At 41.4% G+C, this 19,104-nt stretch overlaps 1 protein-coding gene across 1 annotated transcript in view; it reads left to right on the top strand.

Moving 5' to 3' along the window:
* The window catches only part of CHD6 (chromodomain helicase DNA binding protein 6), a 175,004-nt gene that overhangs the window by 140,774 nt on the left and 15,126 nt on the right, over nucleotides 1-19,104 (top strand). Inside the window, 6 exon segments of the mRNA XM_025039666.1 lie at nucleotides 110-170; nucleotides 12,024-12,084; nucleotides 12,730-12,946; nucleotides 14,382-14,590; nucleotides 15,705-15,937; nucleotides 15,940-17,302. Of these exon segments, the coding sequence (XP_024895434.1) occupies nucleotides 110-170; nucleotides 12,024-12,084; nucleotides 12,730-12,946; nucleotides 14,382-14,590; nucleotides 15,705-15,937; nucleotides 15,940-17,302 (2,144 nt within the window).

Genomic DNA, 19,104 nt, shown 5'->3' with positions numbered 1-19,104 from the left:
CTAATATTCTCTTTGCTTTGCAATTTAGGGGGTTTTCTTGCGATCATCTTGGTTGTCAGATGGCTCCTGGGTGGTGTGTGATGCTTTTTTACTTTTTACTTTTATTTAGAGGCAACACAGATAAAGAAGACAATACTGAAGACAAAGTAGATGGCCTCCAGAAAGCAGTGGTGAGTCATTAATGCGCTGCACTGGTCATCTTTAATACGGAGAGAGAAATCCGTCTTAGTACTGGTCTTGGGGAACTTGATCGCATTGCTGCAATTGCATTGCATTTTCCCCGACATTTTGTTAGAAAAATTGTCAACAGACAGACTGTGTTGCACTTTTATTCTAATGAAAACTTTTGATTTTGAGATAACTATAGATTTTAGGTACAGTTGTACAGAGAGATCCTGTGTACCTTTTATCCAGTTTCCCACCATGCGAACATCTTGTAAAAGTACAGTATCTCAGCCAGGATGCCGGCATTGACAGAGCCCAGGTGCAGGACATCTCTGTGACCACAGAGATCGTCGTGTTGCCCTTTCACAGCCACCTCCCCTTCCCTTCTGTCTTCACCTCCTTTTTAATCGCGCTAACCTGTTCTTCATTTCTATTATTTTGTCGTTTCTAAGAATATCATATAAATGGAGTCATACAATGTATAACCTTTGGGAACTGGCTTTTGTCACTCTGCGTAATTCCCTGTGAGCTGGTCCAGATTGCTCTCTGTAGCAGTAAGTCATCCCTTTTTATTGCCGAGTAGTAACCCATGGCGGGGATGCACCAGTTTGTTTCATCATTCATCCACTGAAGGACATCCAGATTGTTTCCAGTTTTTGACAGTGACGGACACCTCTGCAGACATTTGCATACAGATTTTGTGTGAACATACATTTCCATTTCTCTGGGATAAATGTCCAGGAGTATAATTGCTGAGTCATGTGTTAGTTACGTGTTTAGTTTTTTTAAGAAACTGCCAAACTGTTTTCCAGAGTGGCTGTACCATTTTACATTCCCACCAGCGATGCATGAGCGATCTGCTTTCTCCTCCTCCTCACCAGCTTTGGTGGTGTCACTCTTTTTTAATCAAGCCACTCTGATAGGTGTGTAGTGATATTTCATGGTTTTAATTTGCATTCCCCTAATGGCTAATGATGTTTTAGTATCTTTTTACATGCTTAACTGCCATGTATATAACTCTTCAGTGAAGCAAAAATTGTTTATATCGATGAAGTTAACTTATAAATTTTTCCATTTTATGGATCATGTTTTTGGTGTCAGATCTCAGAACTCTGCCTACCTGTAGATCCTGGATATTTTCTTCTGTTTTTTCCTAAAAGTTTTTTACTTTTATGTTTATGTCTGTAATCCATTTTAAGTTAATTTTCATATAATGGAGAGAATTAGATTGAGGTTCATTTTCTTACCTGTTGATGTCCAATTGCTCTGGAACCATTTGTTTAAAAAAAAAAAAAACCTATTTCCATTGAACTGCATTTGCACCTTTATCAAAAAATCGGTTGAGCATATTTGTGTGGATCTGTTTCTGGGTTCTCTGTTCTGTTCCATCAATCTATTTGTATATTCCTCTGCCAATAGCATATGTATTGATTACTGTAACTGTATAGTAAGTTTTAAAATTGAGTAAACTGATTACTCTTATATTTCTTTTTAAAATTTGTTTTAGCTTGTCTTATTTCTTTGCCTTTCCTTATAAATTTTAGAATAATCTTATCTATATCTACAAAAATTCTTGCTGGGATTTTGACAGGAATTATATTAAACCCATATGTCACTTTGAGGGGAATTGACATCTTTACTATATTGATTTTTTGTTATATTGAAGCTTGCTATCTCCATTTATTTTGATCTTTGATTTCTTTGCATCACCGTTTTATAGTTTTTCAGCAAACAGGTCCTGTGTATGTTTGTAGATTTACATCTAAATATTTCATTTTCTTTGGAGTGATTACAGATGATGTTATATTTATATTATTTTTGTATCCTACAACCTTGCTGAACTCAGTTATGGCTTAGTTCTAGGAGGTTTTTGTGCATTTCTTGAGTTTTTCTACGTCAACAAATGTCATCTGCAAATAGAGATAGTTTTTTCTTTCTTTTCTGATCTAAATGCCATGTATATCCTCTCCTTGCTTAATTGCACAGTCTAAAACTTTCAGCATTGTGTTGAATAAGAGTGATGAGAGCAGACATCCTTGCCTTGTTCTTGATATTAGCTGAAAGGCATTCAGTTTTTTCATTAATTATAATGTTAGCTCTTGGTTTTTTGTAGGTGCTCTTAATTGAAGATGAGGATATTCCCCTGTACTCCTAGCTTTTTGAGAATTTTTATCGGGAACACATGTTGTCAAATGCATTTTTGTACCTGTTAACGTGATCATGTGATTTTTTTTCTTAACCTATTAATTTTGTAGATTTCATTGATTGATTTTCAAATATTGAACCAGCCTTACATACCTGGGTAAACTGGGATAAACTTCAGTTTGTCATGGTGTATAACTCTTATTGTTGAATTCTACTTAAGGATTTTTTAATCTGTATTCATGAGGAATATTGGTCTGTAGTTGTCTTTCGGTTCTGTCTTTTTCTGGTTTTGATACTTGGGTAATGTTAGCTTCATAAAATGAATTGGATGTTCTTTTCTCTCATATTTTCTGATAGAGGTTGTCTAGACTTGATATTAATTCTTTAAATGTTCAGTAAAATTCTCCAGTGAAGCCATTTGGACCTGGAGATTCCCTTTTTAGGGAATTTTTAAATTATGAATCCAGTTGTCTATTTTATATTGGATAAGTTGTGGTAGTTTGTATTTTTGAAGACATTAGTCTGTTTCATCTGAGTTGTCAAATGTATGTGTGTTGAGTTGTTCATTAATAATAATCTCATCCTTTTGATGTCTGCAGAATTTGTCGTGAAATTCCGTTTGATTCATGCTTTGGTAATTTCTGTCTTCTTTTTTCTTTTATCCATCTTGCTAGAGATTTGTCTGCTTTATCTTTTTAAGGAATCAGCTCTTTGTTTCACTGATTTTCTCTACTGTTTTTCTATTTTAAATGTCATTGATTTCTGTTCATTAGTATCCCCTTCTGCTTGCTTTGGTTTTATTTTCCTCTTCTTTTTCTAGATTTTTGGGGTGGGAGCTTAAATTATCAATTTGGGACTTTCCTTCTTGTTTAATGTAGGCATTAAATTTCCCTCTAATCATTGTTTCAGTTATGTCCCACAAATTTTGCTATGTATATGTGCTGTTGTTGGGTGAGTGTTGTATAAATGTCACTTGGATTCTCTCGGTTGATAACATTGTTGAGTTCTTCTGTATCCTTGCTGATTTTCTGTCTAGTTTCATCAGTTATTGAGAGAGGGGTATTGAACTCTCCAACTATAATTATTTGTCTGTTTCTCCTTTCAATTCTAGCAATTTTTGCTTCACATATTTTGTAGCTCTGTTGTTTAGTATATATACATTTAGAATTGTGTCTTCCAGGTGGATTGACTCTGTTGTCATTCTGTAATGTCCCTCTCTATCTTTGGTAGTTTTCTGTGCTTCCAAGTATACTTTATCTGATGTTATTATAGCTACCCCTAGTTTCCTTTGATTAATGTTTGCATGATATAACTTTTTCTTTCCTTTTACTTTCATCTTGCCTTTATCATTGTATTTGAAATGAGTTTTGTATAAACAGCATATAGTTGGATCATATTTTTTAATGCACTACAATCTCTGTCTTCTAGTTGGTGTATTAGATCATTTACATTTAATGTAATTATTGATACATAAAGGCTTAAGTCTGACATTTTACTGTTTTCTGTGCTTTTTGATTCTGTTTTCTTTCCTGCCTTCCTCTGAGTTCCTTGAATATTTTTTATTCTCTGTTAATTTATATTGTAGCTTTTTAGTGGTTATTCTAGATGTATCATTATATATATGTATGATGTATCTCAGTCCACTGATATCATCATTTTACTAGTTCAAGTAAAGTGTAGAAACCAAACTTCTTTGTTCGTCCCTTTACCCTTCCCCATATATAATTGTGTTAAGTATTTTTTCTGCATACTTTAGGACCATATTAGACAAGTTATAATTTTTGCTATGACTATTAAATATAATTTAGAAAATTCAAGAGGAGAGGCTACTGTATTTACCCATATTTTTTACCGTGTTCTTCCTGTTTTCCAAAGTTTCTTCTTTCTATTTTGAGAAATTCCTTTAGCCTTTCTTTTAGAGTAGGTCTGCTAGTAGCAGTTCTCTTAGTTTTTCTTCATCCGAGAATGTTTTAACATCCCCTTCATTCCTGAAGAATATTTTCACTAGATATATAGGATTCTGGGTTGACAGTTCTTTTCTCTTAGCTCTTGAAAAATGTTGTCTCTCCTTTCTGGCTTCCATGGTTTCTGATGAGAAATCTGCTGTCATTCAAGTTGTTTTTCCCCTATAGGTGGGATGTCTTTTCTCTCTTGCTGCTTTCAAGATTTTTTTTTTTTTTTTTTTGTCTTTAGTTTTCAAGAAGTTGAACTAAGGTAGTTTTTTGTGTGGATTTCTTTGAGTTCATCCTGTTTGGGTTTGCTCAGCTTCCTGAATCTGTAGGTTTATGTCTTCTGCCAAGTACGGGAGGTTTTCAGCCATTATTTCTTCAAGCCCTTTTCTTCTTCTCCCAGGATTCTGATGATGTGAATGTTAGATCTTTTGTTATAATCCCACAGGTCCCTAAGGCTCTGTTAAATTTTTTCTCTTTCTCCTCCATTCTGCTGTTGAGCCTGTCCATTGAGAGGTTTTTTGTTTTGTTTTTTTTGGTTATTGTATTTTTCAACTCTAAAATTTCACTTTGACTCCTTTAAATTCTTATGTCAGATAATTCTAAGATCTCTGTCATTTCAGCGTTTGCATCTGTTGGTTGTCTTTTTTCATTCATTTTGAGATCTTCCTGGTTCTTGGTATAATAAGCAATATTTGAGTGAAACCTGGACTTTTTGGTTATTATATTGTGAGACTCTGGATCTTTTTTAAAACTTGTTTTAGCTGATTATCTCTGACACACCTGTCTTGCTGGAGAGCAGTGAGTGAGGACTGCACCACCTTGTTACTACCAGGTGGGACTAGAAATGCATGTGCCCAGTCAGCCCCCGATGATCCTCGAGGCAGGTGTTTCTCATTACTGTTGGTTGGGAATAGAAGGTCCGCTCTCCACGTGGTCTTTGCTAACACCATGAGTGGGAGTGCGCACCTCTTTACTATCAGGGATGAAAGTCCCAGCTCCCTATTGGCTTTTTGACACTACCCTAGTGGGAGAATGGGATGCCCTGTTATAGCCTCGTGAAGGTAGAAGTCTAGATTCCCCACTCGGCCTTTGCTAGTATGGGTGTCATGAGTCACAGTTTCTATGTCATTGCACTAGAGTATTATAGGTATTATCATAATATGTTGTGTGTTTCCAACTTGCCCTATTCCTGGTCCTTTACTAGAGCAGGCTTTTATTGTGGCCTTTTCTTCATCTGCACCATTTGGCATTTCCAAGGAAGTAGCGAGCTTTTTTTCCCTCCAAGTCTAGGATATATAAGGTAATAAAGCCCAGGGAACTCACCATTGTTTCATTCCTTGGGTCCCAAGACCCCTGATTGGTCTGCTTTTTTCCCTTCACCTTTCAAAGTTTTCTTGTGTTTACTTTATTTAAATGTCCAGGGGTTTGAGTTGTACTTAGAGTGAGGAATGAGGAAAATGTACATCCTCCCAGAAGCAGAAGTCTGCACTGTGTTTTTCATATAAGTTTCTGAGACTGCATAAGCAACCTAAAACATTACTAGGACCTAAGCACTGTATTTTCTCTGGCTTTGAATCTGTTAGAATTTCATGGATTCTGGGTCCCGGAGGTTACTGTAGCATTGTCCCCAGCTGATTCCATTGATAGGATAATCTCTCCCCTTCTCCTAATCACCACCTAAAGTTGTCAGTTCTTTTGGTTCTAGTTTAGAGAATGTGTTGTATTTACTTTGGCTTCCATCAGTCCTGATTCCTTTAACAGCAACAGTGACATCACTTTTCCAACATAGGAAATAATTATTTTACAAAGATATGTTTCCATTTATCCACCCAGGGTTTGAGAAGCAGTAGATTCGTCATGAAGCTTTAGACCGTAGACCTGAAGGAAGTTGGGTTCTGGTCTTGACAATTAACATCCCAAGTGCTGCCATTCCGGTTCCTTGCTTATACTGTTACTTCTTTTGTGTGGAATTTGGGATGTGTTTTCCTACAGAACTCAAGTACCAAAGAAATGAACATAATACCTTAGACTGATGTGGAACTTTACTCTTTCCAGAGCAGTTTTTCCATTCATTTCAGTCAGTCGTCACCTCAGTCATGCGTAGGAAACACCCCGACGTTACTGCCCTCATCTGAGAGCTGAGAGAATTTAGGGCCAGGAAGTTAAAGAGCTTTGCCAAGTTCTCACAGCTACTAGATTAGATGGAGTTTAGACTAGATATTCTCTAGGTATTCTGGTATTCTTTTTTACAATAAAGTTCTTCTCATAGTCAATAAAGTAAAAAGTATTTTATTTGTACATATATATGCCTTCCTCCCAGCAGGAGCTTCTGTGAAAAGGCAACCACCAGGTCATCTGCAGGCCAGGCGGGCTGAAAGCTGTTCGCAGTAAAGCTTAGATGCTTAGCCGGTTGGTCTTTGATCTTGGAAAGCTCTGGGCTCTGAAGGGGTTGTGGCAGGATTGATAAAATAACTTAAGTTTCCTTATAGTAGGTAAAAACTCCTCTGGAACTACATTTTTATACACTTATAAAATTAATATGTGTTACTTATATTGCTCTTCAAATCCCTAAAACCTGCGCTATAAGATATAATCAAAAGCAGATGGAATGGAGAGGCTTCTCCCAGATTTTTGGTGGACAGATTACATAACAGATTAAGCTTGACTTCCAGTCCATGTGCTAAAATAACAAATGCAGAACAGCCAGCATCTGTACCAGGCCTGCGGCCGCACCCCTCCCACCCCACACTTCCTGTGCCGAAGACGCTGGTTGGGTGTTTCCTTCTCCCAGTTCTGTTCTCAGGTAGATCAACAAGCAGGGTTAAAGAATCCCAAGGAGCCTAGTGACATCTGTAACTAGGGTACTTTCTCTGGATTAAACAGACCTGGGCTTAAAAAGATTGGCAGAATCTTAGCATTGGAAGGAGCCGTAGCACATGTCTTGAGTGGTCTCTGAGTGTTCCATCCCCTCTACAGCTTCACTGTCAGGGCATCATTCCAGGTAGGCTTAGGTACTTCAGAAGTCCGTGGGAAAAAGAGAAGGAATGCGCTGCCTTCCAAGGAAGCCCATTTCCTTGTTGGGCGATACTTCCTTTTATTGACCCAGAACTCTGGCTTCCATTTGGTTCCATAGATTCTGTCTAGTTTTCTGGTACTGCAAAGAAAAACTATTCTTTCTTTCCTCTCAAACAGATGTTTAAATTCTTGAGGCCACCTCGCTACGTTAATGTATTTAAGGCTCATTTCAGGTGCAGTGTCCATAGTTTCTCTGCCTTTCTTCGTATCGCATCTCCAGAGCCTTCGCTACTCTGGTGACTTCCAGAGCACACTGTAGCAGTTGTCATCTTAAAACGTGGCAGGCAGTGAATCCTAGAATGTTAGAGTTAAAAGGGACGTTTGAGATGAACTAGTTTACTCCCTTCCCCCACCTTCTCTCTGTTTTAATACCAATAGAACTTTGATTGATAACCAGATTTCAGATGCAGCAGGAGTCAGTGAACCCACAGAGGCCTTCTGAAGCAGTTAGTCTGAAAGTTTACTTGTGTTTGGAATGGTCTGGAGCCTAGAATTATGTATGAAATCTCTATCAAACCTAGTATATCAGAAGATCGACATCTCTTTTAACAAAGAGGAGTAAGTAATGGCGCAACTGTCACTCACATGGTCATGTTGTAATCAGCACGTCTTGTCCTTGCTCTGTAGCAGCCCCTACTCTGCTGCAGGTGCCTCTGAAACAAGGTCTGTATAAAAGGAGGATGAAGTCATATCCACAGTGAGCAGTGGGAGAAGTTCTTACAGGGAAATTTAATGCCTAAAATGGTCTTTTCCCATTGTAAGAACAGGGCAGTTAAAAACTGAAAAATCATCCTTTTCTTATGAGTTAAGAGATTGAGGGTTGTCTGAACTCGAGTAGTGACGTTTGAATGTAGAGTATACTCCCAAGCTTACAAAGCACGCTTCCCCATTAGGCCTTATTCTTTTCCCCGGTCTAGAGAGAAGGCAGCTCAGATAGTTTTAGTCAGCTGTCATACTAGCCAGAGGACACAGGAACAGTGTTACGCTGCTCACATCTTTTTCTAAATCCTGTGATCTTTATATAATAATATCTTTGAGTTTTATTTACTTTCCATGTGAAGTTTATGCAAGAGGGGGAGGATGCTTGATTTTCCTGCGAAATGAAAACCTCCGTGGCATCTTTTTAACTCCGCCTTGGTACCTCCTGTTTCCTCTACACGGAGAGCTCTTATATTCTCTTCCTGGCAAACTCCTATGCGTCTGTCCTTCAATATGAAGCTCAAAAGTCCCCTCTTGGATGTCTTTCCCCCTCCCCAGTTTGGGTCTGGTAGAGTTGGTGACACTTTCTTGTTTCCCACTGTGTTCAGGAGCACTCATCATACTGCACAGCCAGTGATTATTAATGTGTCTTTCATAACCACCAGACCGTGGACTCTAGAAAGATGAGGGTTCCATCCTTTGCACTGTCATAGGTCCTGAGCCTGGCACAGTTCCTGTCACTTCAGAGACACTCATTGTTTGTAAATGTGAGAAGACAGCTCTCCACTGTTGTGTTGGCCCTAGGGTTTCATAAGAGCGTAGAGGAAATTCCCTCACTCTGAGGTCCCACAAGGGTCTGTGCTGCTGTGGTCACCACCTTCACCTATGCCCACACCAAATAGGGGAAGCAGTCCAGCCTGGAGGAGCAGCCATAAGCAAGGGATGCTGGACTGCATGTGTTCAGATAAGGAAACAGAGCCCTATGTCTCCCAGTGGGGAAGCGATGTGCATGCAGTTGTTATTCACAGTGCTGACTGTGCTTTAGATTCAGCCCAGTGTGTCTTCCACCCACTAGAGGCAGGTAATACAGCACAGCAGTTAGAGCTCATCCACTGGAGTCAGACCTTCTGGGTTTGAATTCCATCTTTACCACTTAATAACTACGCGTGATATTAGACAAGATTATTCAGAAATTTTTCTCTTGTCTAAAATCCTCATTATAAAGGAATAAGTGAAAAATGCACAAGTGAAAAATGCACATAAAGTATTCAGTACAGTAGCTGGCATCTCACTTACCTGGGTCTCAGTAGACCTTTGTGGCTGATATTGTTGCTGTTTTATCATGTTATGAAGCCTTCCTTGGAGTATAGATTTTAGTTGAAAGAAATACTGAGTGATTGATTAATTGTCAGGACTGCTTACAAGTATTTCCTCAGTCCCAGCTATTATTTTGGGGGCATTTGCTTTGTACCAGCATTTGATTAAACACTTCACATAATTGACTCATCTGTGTCACACAGTCACCTGTTAAGTATTCTTACCTCCATTTTGCAAATGAAAAAATGACCGTGAGAGAGATTGAAACAGCTTGCCTAAGGCCAGAGAGCAGTGGACTGTCATACTCCAAACCATATACCTTCTCAAGGTGGTGGCATTGCATGTCATCACCAGTTTCCTTTGACTTCCTGATGTCAGCACTCTCTAAGACCCTTCACTCTGAAATGATTGATTCATACCTCTTCTAAGGTGAACCTTTCTTTCAGGTTACTTCATGTCGGCAGAACTTGAGATACAAAATGTTCAACTACATACATCACATGCTGGGCTTTCTGTGTGCTTCCTGTGACCCCAGTCTCTCTGCTGTAGCACACCACATACTCATGTTAAGTGGTCATGAACTAAGATTATGACACGTGGGCTCCAGGTCTTCTCCATTCTGTCATTTCTAGAGAGAGGAAATGCCTCCGAGAGAGAGCAAGATTCAGAAAAAGGCACCAGAATCTTTCTTTACTTGAGAGTTTGCCTTAGGCTGTTCATGTTTACTAACTGCACTAACAGAAACTGTTAGGTGCACTGGAAAGGAAACCTGGGTGCCACCCTTGTGGATGTGGGGTATGGTGATACCCCCAGCAGCCACTCATATGTCATAATGAGGAGCATGGTAGCCCTGGCACCTGCCTCCCACATTTTATAGGCTGTAGGACATTCCTGTCTGGAAGAGTCTTTAATTATAAACTTCAGCATTCAAAGGATCTCTGTGGATACTGTGAGGCTACTCAAAAATGTTCTCTGTGGCAGGAAAGGATATAAAGTATGGTTGATTATTTTTTTAACTACCTAAACAATGGGAGACAATGAGGTGGCATATTTAAGTGCCACTTCAGAATGGCACAGTGGATCAGCCTACGGTTTCCACTCTTCACTGACGTTAGGATGGCAGGAAACACTTTGGCCGAGGAAGAGAGATTAAACTACTGTTCTCCGATTCTAAATGTTTCACTCTTTAAAACAAATGTTTAACCTAGACTCTCTTTTTGCTCTTTTTTTGTAACTTAGTGGTTGAAAGTGTAGGCGCTCATCAGACAACTGTGTTTGAAACCCAGCTCTGCCACTTGCTGGCTGTGTGACTTTGCAAGTCACAACAGCTTTCTATGGCTTGTTTTCTGCATCTGTAAAATGAGGGTAGTAATAGTTCTACCTCATGATGCAGATCTGAGAACTAAATAAGATGTCATGTGAAGGGTTTTGCACGGCACTTGAGTAACGCATTTGGTCATATTACACATTCTTACTATTCTGGTGAGAAAGAAGTACGCTCGGAAAATGCACCCCTGCTTCTCTTCGCCTGTTCAGAGTTTTCTCATTCAGGTTCTTCCATGGGGCCCAAAAGAGTGGTTGGTTTGAATTTTAACTATTGTCAGTTGTATGTGCCTGTTCATTCGCGCTGTAAGTAGGTTACCAGTCTCCTGTGCTGTGTGTGCTCGTCCAGGGGGCAGCAGCCATAACAGACCAAACAGTAAATACCTTGGGCCTGGGGCCGTGTGCAGTCTGTCACATGTTCTTCTCTCCCCCTCCCTCTTCCTTCTCTCCTTTCCCTTTTTCTTTTTCTTCTTTCCTATAAAAGTGAAAAACCTATTATGTTGAGGGCCACACAAAGCAATCTGCAGGCCACAATTTGCTGACCTGTGCTATAACATGGCCAAAGTCTTGAATCCTGGGGTTATACTCTCATCATTCAGGTCAAAAGATACTAGTCACAAAAAACAAGAAGTTTTCATCTTAAAAATAGAGTCCAGTTGAAAAATAACACTATCTCCTCTCTCATTCCCAAACTCCCACGCGCATTATGTATCAGGAGCTTATAAGTTCATGAAGGAATGAATCCATTAGAGCAAGTCTGACAAACGTTGCAACTTAGATAAGCTCTGGGTCTATGTTATTACTCCACATTCACTTGGAGCCTCAGATCGTGATTTTAATTTTAGATTCCTGAGATTTTGCACCATCGGGTCTCATGCCTGGAGCAGTCATGTTTTAGGGAAATAGCGTCTGTTGCTGTGAAGTAAGCAAACCATAATGAACACGAGCGTGATATTTTTTCACAACAAAAATGCAAGCAAAACCTTTGTGAAATGACAAATTGCAAGTGATGATGGTAAAGCAAATATTTAAATTCACAGCTAAAATTGTGCTTGTAAAATATCATCGCCAGGGAGAACGTTCAAGTTCATCATTCTTTAAGCTGCAATTCTCTGTAGCGGCATCATTCCACGCAGTTCCGGAATGCAGGGAGGGAATGCTCGTTTTAAATAAACTGCTTTCTGGCGCTTTTAAAACTGCACAAGCAAGCTTTTCAGGGCCCATTCCGGTCTGAGGTGTTCGTGGGCAGGAGGTGTCTCTTGTGCGTGGTTACTCTTCATGGGGCTGTCTGAGGGGTTTTCTTCCGAGTTGCAGTTTTGCTGATGGCATGGCTTCATTTATCCCTAGGAGAGTTCCAGTGATGGAGGCGATGGCATTTTTAGTGAAAAGAAGGATGACGGCCGGGCAGGTGAGACTTGGGTCTTTCTGAAAGCGAAGCAAAGTAAGACCTCGGTTTATAGTTATTGTGGAGTTCGTGTGTAATAAAAATGCTGTTTTTTAAGGAGGCTCTTTTAAAAAGCCAAGTAAGTTGACCTTCATCAATCTCTTCTGGTGTCATACGTGGACTTTAATATGGCTCTGTCAAGCTTCCTCCACCTGCATTGAAATGCAAATGCAAAATCAACGATAATACAATAATGCGTGAAATCAGGATGGAGTATGAGAAGGAAAAAAAAGAATTGTGGTTTCATTGATTTTTTTTCTTGGTTTAGTTTTATTTGTGCGGCAGGGGTTAGGGGCATTTGGTTTAGTTTGGGGTTTTTGGTTTGTTTTTCTGAATTTACACTTAATAGAATCTTTGGCAATTGGAAGGCTCAGCTGCACAAAAGCCCATAGTTCTCTGTGGAGAAGGCCATAGAAGGCGTGCTTGTTACCTGTCCTGGAGCAGCGTCCTCAAATAAGTTCTGCCCCCATAGACAGACACATTCGTATTTGAGAGACAGCTGCCAGCCACAGCCTCAAGCTACGCCCAGCTCCTGAGCCGATTAAGTTATTGAGTCATCTTCGTTTTGGTTCTGTTTGTAAATACTAATGTCCTCACTGATGTTTGAAGCCCAGGATGGCTCCGACCCAGACAAATCGCCCTGGCCAGTTTCTTCTGCACTCACAGCTCGTCTCAGACGGCTGGTCACTATTTACCAGCGCTGCAACCGCAAGGAAGTCTGCCGACCTGAAATTCTGGGACCAGGTAACCAAGGATACTGGGTCCAGGAAGAGATGTTCAGGAGAACCTCCGAAATGGACCTCATCAACAAGGAAGCCCAAAAGAGGTAAAAGCCAAGGTGACAAAAGGGGACGCTGATAGCCGCAGGGCAAGTGTATTTAATGTTCTCATCTGAAGTTAGATGGTCTCCAGAATTAATTAAATCCAGCCTCCAACTGTGATGGTGTTGTCTCCCTGACTGGGGAGTCTGATGAGATCTAGGACACCGTCTGTTTACAGTTCCTACTTTTATGATTTTCTAGCTTGACCCTCTTTCCTAAGTTGGACCCCAGTCTCTGGGGATGTGGTTTAAAAACATCACACTGGGTAAAGGTGACAAAAGGCAGATATCAGACCATGTTCTTTTAGCAGCAGAGTGAATAGTGTGCATTGAAGCTGTCTTATTATAGCTACCAGCCTCTGAGAACAATAAGTACCATAACACGCCAGTCTAGAGGGAAGATATAAATTGCCAGGAGTTACTTGCCCATCTGAGGATTAAGCTAAAAACGTCTACAATAGGCCAGCACAGGCTGGGAATGATGTCACCAGAAAAATGAATGAAGCTGCAGTTCTTTGAGTCTTTTTATCCGTCCTTCTGATATAACTAACACCCAGTGAATTAAAAGAACACCACATAACAAATTCAGTTATTTCTTTGCACTCCTTCTGGCTTTATGAAATTGGGTGATTCAAGGGAAATAGTTCTCCCGTCTTTCTTTCACAGTTCCAAAGAGAACCAGAACCCCTTATTCCCTAGTTCTCACTCTTCCACTGCCCGCTTCACCCTACTCCTTATCTCATTCCCTCTGGGGGTAGAGTGTCCAGCGCTCCTCATAAAGACTATGGTGGAGTGTAATAGTTCAACTCCCTTAAGTTATTATCTTAATCCTATAGGATATAAAGACTTGAGAACCTTTGTGTCCTAGAGATTATAATTGAAATAGGCGACCGGCATACATAACTAGGAAAAAAGCTGGTATGTGCTGGGGTCAGAGGAGGCGTGTGGCTGCAGGAGGCACTTCCCTTCTTGTCTGTAAAATGAAGAAGGTGAATTTGATGGTCTGGAAGGCCCCTCCAGGAGTCTGTGATTCTAAGTTGTCATACAGAAGAGAAAAATAAGGCAAAATATTTAACCATAAATGGGATTTTAAAAACTTTTATTTCTCATAGAAGAAATTAACTAGGTAATTTCTAAAATTGATGAATCAAGAGATCACAAGTATGCACACATGATTTAGAAATTGACAGGTAAATATCAGAAGAAAGAGCTAGAAGGTTTGGAGGTACTGGTAGGATGATAGGCTGTTTGCATTATTAACCTCTCAGCCCAGTTTAACTTAAATGAAAATAAACAATAAAATAGACAAACCAGCTCAACCTGCTTTCTTGACTTCATAGGCTCTTCTAGTAGGCGTTCAGTAATTTAATTTGTTGGGTTTTTTTTTTTTTTTTTTTAAAAAGGGGAAACAGGTCACTCTCCCTTTCTGATTAAATCTCAGGTGGACAAGGAGAGAACAAGCAGACTTCTACAGAACAGTGTCATCCTTTGGTGTTGTTTATGATCAAGAAAAGAAAACTTTTGACTGGACGCAGTTCCGCATCATTTCTCGTTTGGACAAGAAGTCGGATGAGAGCCTGGAACACTATTTTTATAGTTTTGTGGCCATGTGTCGGAACGTCTGTCGTCTGCCCGCATGGAAAGATGGTGGTAAGAAAACTCTGTCATTATATTCTAGACGACACAAGGAAAAAACATGTTTATTTTCAAGGTTCAGAATTACTTTAGGTGTAATTAGGAAAGCAGAATCTACCTGAAGATTTCAGGTAAAGACAAGTGGGTTTTCACAAATTTATGAACTTCAAATTGGGTCCACCCTCATAAAACCTCTCCCCCAAAATGATGTAACTGCAACAAAGATTGAAATTCAGATTAAAGCCTCACAGAAATATTAAGACTACTATTAATTTCCTTTTCCAAAAGATAGTTTTATTTCTTTTAAGTCTCAGAGATTTATCTTACGACGAACTTTGCACCTTCTTTAAATTGTAACTGTTTTCTCATGTGTTGACTTGTAGCTAGAGAAAGGAACTGGCTCTCATTTAAACATCCCCTAATTGGATAGAGACCTTTTCTGAGAAATTTCTTCCTGGTTGGAATTATTTGCAGCAGCTTCTCTGAGTCCTTTCTCAGCCTCGTACTTATAAATAAACTTGCTACGGACCATATTTCTGTATTTTAGGAAAGCTAAAACGTACAATGAGCCTACCCAGCTCAGGGTTCTGGGCTGGTGGCAGCATGTACAGACATCTCAACTTTTTTGCCATGTGGCTTGCATAGGGTGTTGTCCTTAAAGCCAGGGAGCTAGATAGATTGGAAAGATCTGGACCTTGGAGTCTCATTGCCAAGACCTGGAACCAAATCCTGCCTGGTTCTGCCACCTTGAGCAGGTGAGCTTATTGAGCCTATTTCCTCATCTTTAAAACAAGGATGACGTTCGTATATCATAGAATTTTGTGAGAACTCTATAACATGGGTAACATACCTGGCTCAGAGGGCACGTAGTGCATGCTTACCGAATGGGAACTGATCTTATTCCCAGAACTGACATTTTCATGCTCTTTTTTCACCCTCGCTGGGTCTGTCCCTGTTTCATAAGAACCTTCCATTCTCTTGTAGCGTTCCTTTTAGCGGGGGTCCACACACCGGAGGCTGCCGTGCTGCGGACCAGGGAGTTAAACTGTACGACCAAAGAGCAGGGCCTCAGAAGGGCAGCGAGTGCCCGACGGCAACCTGAGTGATCGGCCCTGTGTTTACCTTCCAGGTCCCCCGGATCCCACCATCTACGTTGAACCCATCACTGAGGAACGGGCAGCAAGGACTCTGTACCGCATCGAACTGTTACGGAAGGTCCGAGAGCAAGTGCTCACGTGTCCCCATCTGCACGAGCGCCTCCAGCTCTGCAGGCCCAGCCTCTACCTCCCAGTGTGGTGGGAGTGTGGGAAGCACGACCGAGACCTGCTCATCGGCACCGCCAAACACGGGCAACAGCACTGTTTCTGAACCGCACTGATTATTACATCATGACCGACCCCCAGCTGTCCTTCCTGGACGCCTACAGAAACTATGCCCAGCATAAAAGACCTGACACCCAGGCACCGGAAAGTCTCTGTTGCCTTTACCAGACCAGCTCCAAACTGTATGAATCTCTTACATACACTCAGATGAGCAGGACTTCAGAGTCCCTTGAAAATGAACCTGATAATCTAGGGAAAATAGAAGGTCGAAATGATCATCTCGGTCCACCTAGGGGCAGCTTATCTGACATGACTTGTGAAAACTTTATTTCTAAAGTTCAGGATGTCATTTCCATCACCCGTGATGAAAGTCTGCTGCCTGAGTCCTTGGAGAGCATGATGTATGGTAAGAAGGTGCTCAGCCGAGAGCCAGGCTCTCTTCAGGAGAGCCCAAGTACCAGTATAGGATCCAGAAAAGACGCCGTTGCCATCTCAGCAAGCAGAGACAGGGACTGCCAGCCCGGTGGCCATGAGGCAGAAATAGCGTCAAGCCCCTCTTTTATGGATAGTTTAGAAGCAGGAGTAGCTCAAATGAACATTAAAAATGAAAAACACTTGTTGATGTCTCTTTCAAGGGAAGGGGACCTCTGCTGCAGTGAGGCGGGGCAGAGACCCGAAAGCATCGGGCAGTTAGAAGCCAAGTGCTTAGCGTCCCCTTCCTTGGATCAAGGAAATGAAAGTGGATTTGTAGATATGTGTAATCTTAGTGTCTGTGACTCCAAAAGAAACCTGTCATCAGAGCAGCAATTAATTGATTTATTAGAAAATAAAAGTTTAGAAAGTAACTTGATTTTGAGCCAGAACCACAGTGACGAGGAGGAGGAAGAGGAGGAAAACGAGGAGGAGAGCCTAGACATGGCAGCAGGCCTGAGGGGAGGGCCGGAGGTTCTGCCTCTCACAGAGCCCACTGCTCATATCCCGAGGGAAAAGAGCCGAGGCTTCCACATAGGAGAAGCCAGGAAGGGCAGCCTGGAGGCCGTGAGCCAGAATCCCAGACTGCAGGGGCCTTTTCCTCAAGCTGCCTGTCAGTGTCACTGCAAACACGTGGAGAGGTGGACGCGTGGCCTTGAGAGTGATGAATTTCAAGTGGAGAAGCCCAAGGGTTATAACCCAGACCTGTACAAGAGCAAAACTAATAATATCACAGTGGAGGGGGAGCTCACTGCTATCCCGTCAGAGCCATTTCCGGTGAAGCATGAACTTCTGAAGGAACCTTGGAGAGACAGTGCAGAGGGGAAAAAAGGCTTCCCTGTGTATCCCCCTGAAGGAAGTGAGCTCAAGTCAGAAGACGTGGATTTTGAGAGCAAAGACGATTATGATAGAGATGGAAACTGCCATAGTCAAGGTACAGTATGTGAGACCTTGTGGTACTTTGGATAATCAGTTCTCACATGGCAGGGTGTGGGAGTGAGTGGGGAGGGCTAAGAGATTTACGGCTTCTGAAAGGGATCTGCTTACACTTAACCATGTGTTTAAAACCGAAGGTCCCAGGCCTTGGTGTGAAAATAAGACAGCTTAACCCTGGTCATTCCAGAAAACAGGATGATTGTAGACAGTCGAAGCACCTTGGCTGCATCAGCCATGTGATTGGGACAGAGGCCGTGTACTTCTTACGCGATAGATGCTGGAGGTGGGATCAAGGAGAACGGGTTTGTTCTACCAGATTAGGTGCTTTAAACTAAGTAGAAGAGCAGGACAACCAGGGAATCTCAGGAGCCTGCAACTTAACGTAGGTGTAATTTCTCAGGAACGCCACAAAAATACAAACAAATGTAATCTTGGTTAAGGCGAACAAAAATAGTACCATTTATTTGTGTCATTGCCAAACTCTGATTTCATGTTGGTGCATTTGGTTTAGATTCCTTTTAGTAACTCAGCAGAAATTAAAATAAAAGTAACTCAACAAAAGTACACATAGATTCGATCTTTTTTTAAATAGGGAAACCTTAGATAAGGGTTCAAGTTAGAAGGAATTTTAAAATGTTAAGAATCTAGATGACCCTGAGATTTTTTTATCTGCTTTGCAGGAATAGAAATACCGTGATTACCCAACCTTTGGTTTAAGTCACTGTGACGAGTGATTATCTTGGGAAGTCTTCCGAACCCAAATTTAACTTGACACACGAGCTAGGATAGGATAAGGACAGAGAAGCTGAACTGAAAGTAGCTTATAGCCCCAGCTAACCCAGGAGGAGCTAGTTTACGTCCATGCCCACCCTCCTCACCCCAGGCCATGGTGGATGCTTGCCATGTGCTGAATTATAAAACTCACTTTGCTTTTTGAACCCTTGGGTAGAGAAAATCCCCATATAGTCCTTGGAAACTCAGTCCAGTGAGCATGGTATAGAGGAGTGTGCTTTAGGGAGGAACTGTTCGCACACCGATGTCCTTTGGGGCCAGTGTCAGCCCTGCGAAATTTGGGGTAGAAGGGGTTTTTCTCACATCATTTTGCTTTTTCTTAAAACATAAATCCAGCTCTTCTGCTTAGAACCTTTCAGTGTTGCTCCCCATTGGGTCCAGAGTAAAATCCATATTTTCTTTTGTGGCCTACAGGACTCAGCGTGATCTAGAAGGTTCTGCCCCTCCAGCCTCATGTCTGTGCTGCTTCCCTGGACGTGTCTTAATCCCTCAGCATGTCCAGGATGCCCGTCCCCGTTGCTTTCTCATCTTCCTGGGTGCGCGCTCTCCTCCAGGAGGCCCTCTCCCCCCGCCCACCCGCACTCTGGCCCGGCACCTTGTCTCTCCCTCTGCAGCACTCACCGTGGTTTCTGATTTCAGATACTCATTTGTTATTGCCGTTTTCCTGTATTCCCTATTTTCCTGACTGTCTTTCCCCGATGGAACTGTAAAATTTTGTGGGCCAAGGCCACACCTGTCTTTGTCCTTGAATCCACTGACCTAGCAAGGCCTCATTCGTGGCGAGGGGTCTCTAGCTCCCTAAGAGACTTGCTGTCCAGTCAGAAGTGAAATCTCCACCTGTCAGAGGGTACACGTGCCTGGTCGTTTCACCTAGAAAAAAAGTTCCTGCCCTGGGCATTTTGCTGCCCTCTGTCCACTCCCTGTTATTGCTGGTCAGTGGATCTTTGAAGATCCATTTCACATTGATGATAAACTTTCACCACTGAAGCTGGAGAGAATGAGTTACAT

Source organism: Pteropus alecto, unplaced genomic scaffold (genome assembly GCF_000325575.1).
Source record: "Pteropus alecto unplaced genomic scaffold, ASM32557v1 scaffold45, whole genome shotgun sequence".
Lineage (NCBI taxonomy): Eukaryota > Metazoa > Chordata > Mammalia > Chiroptera > Pteropodidae > Pteropus > Pteropus alecto.
This window is presented reverse-complemented; position numbering and strand designations above follow the sequence as displayed.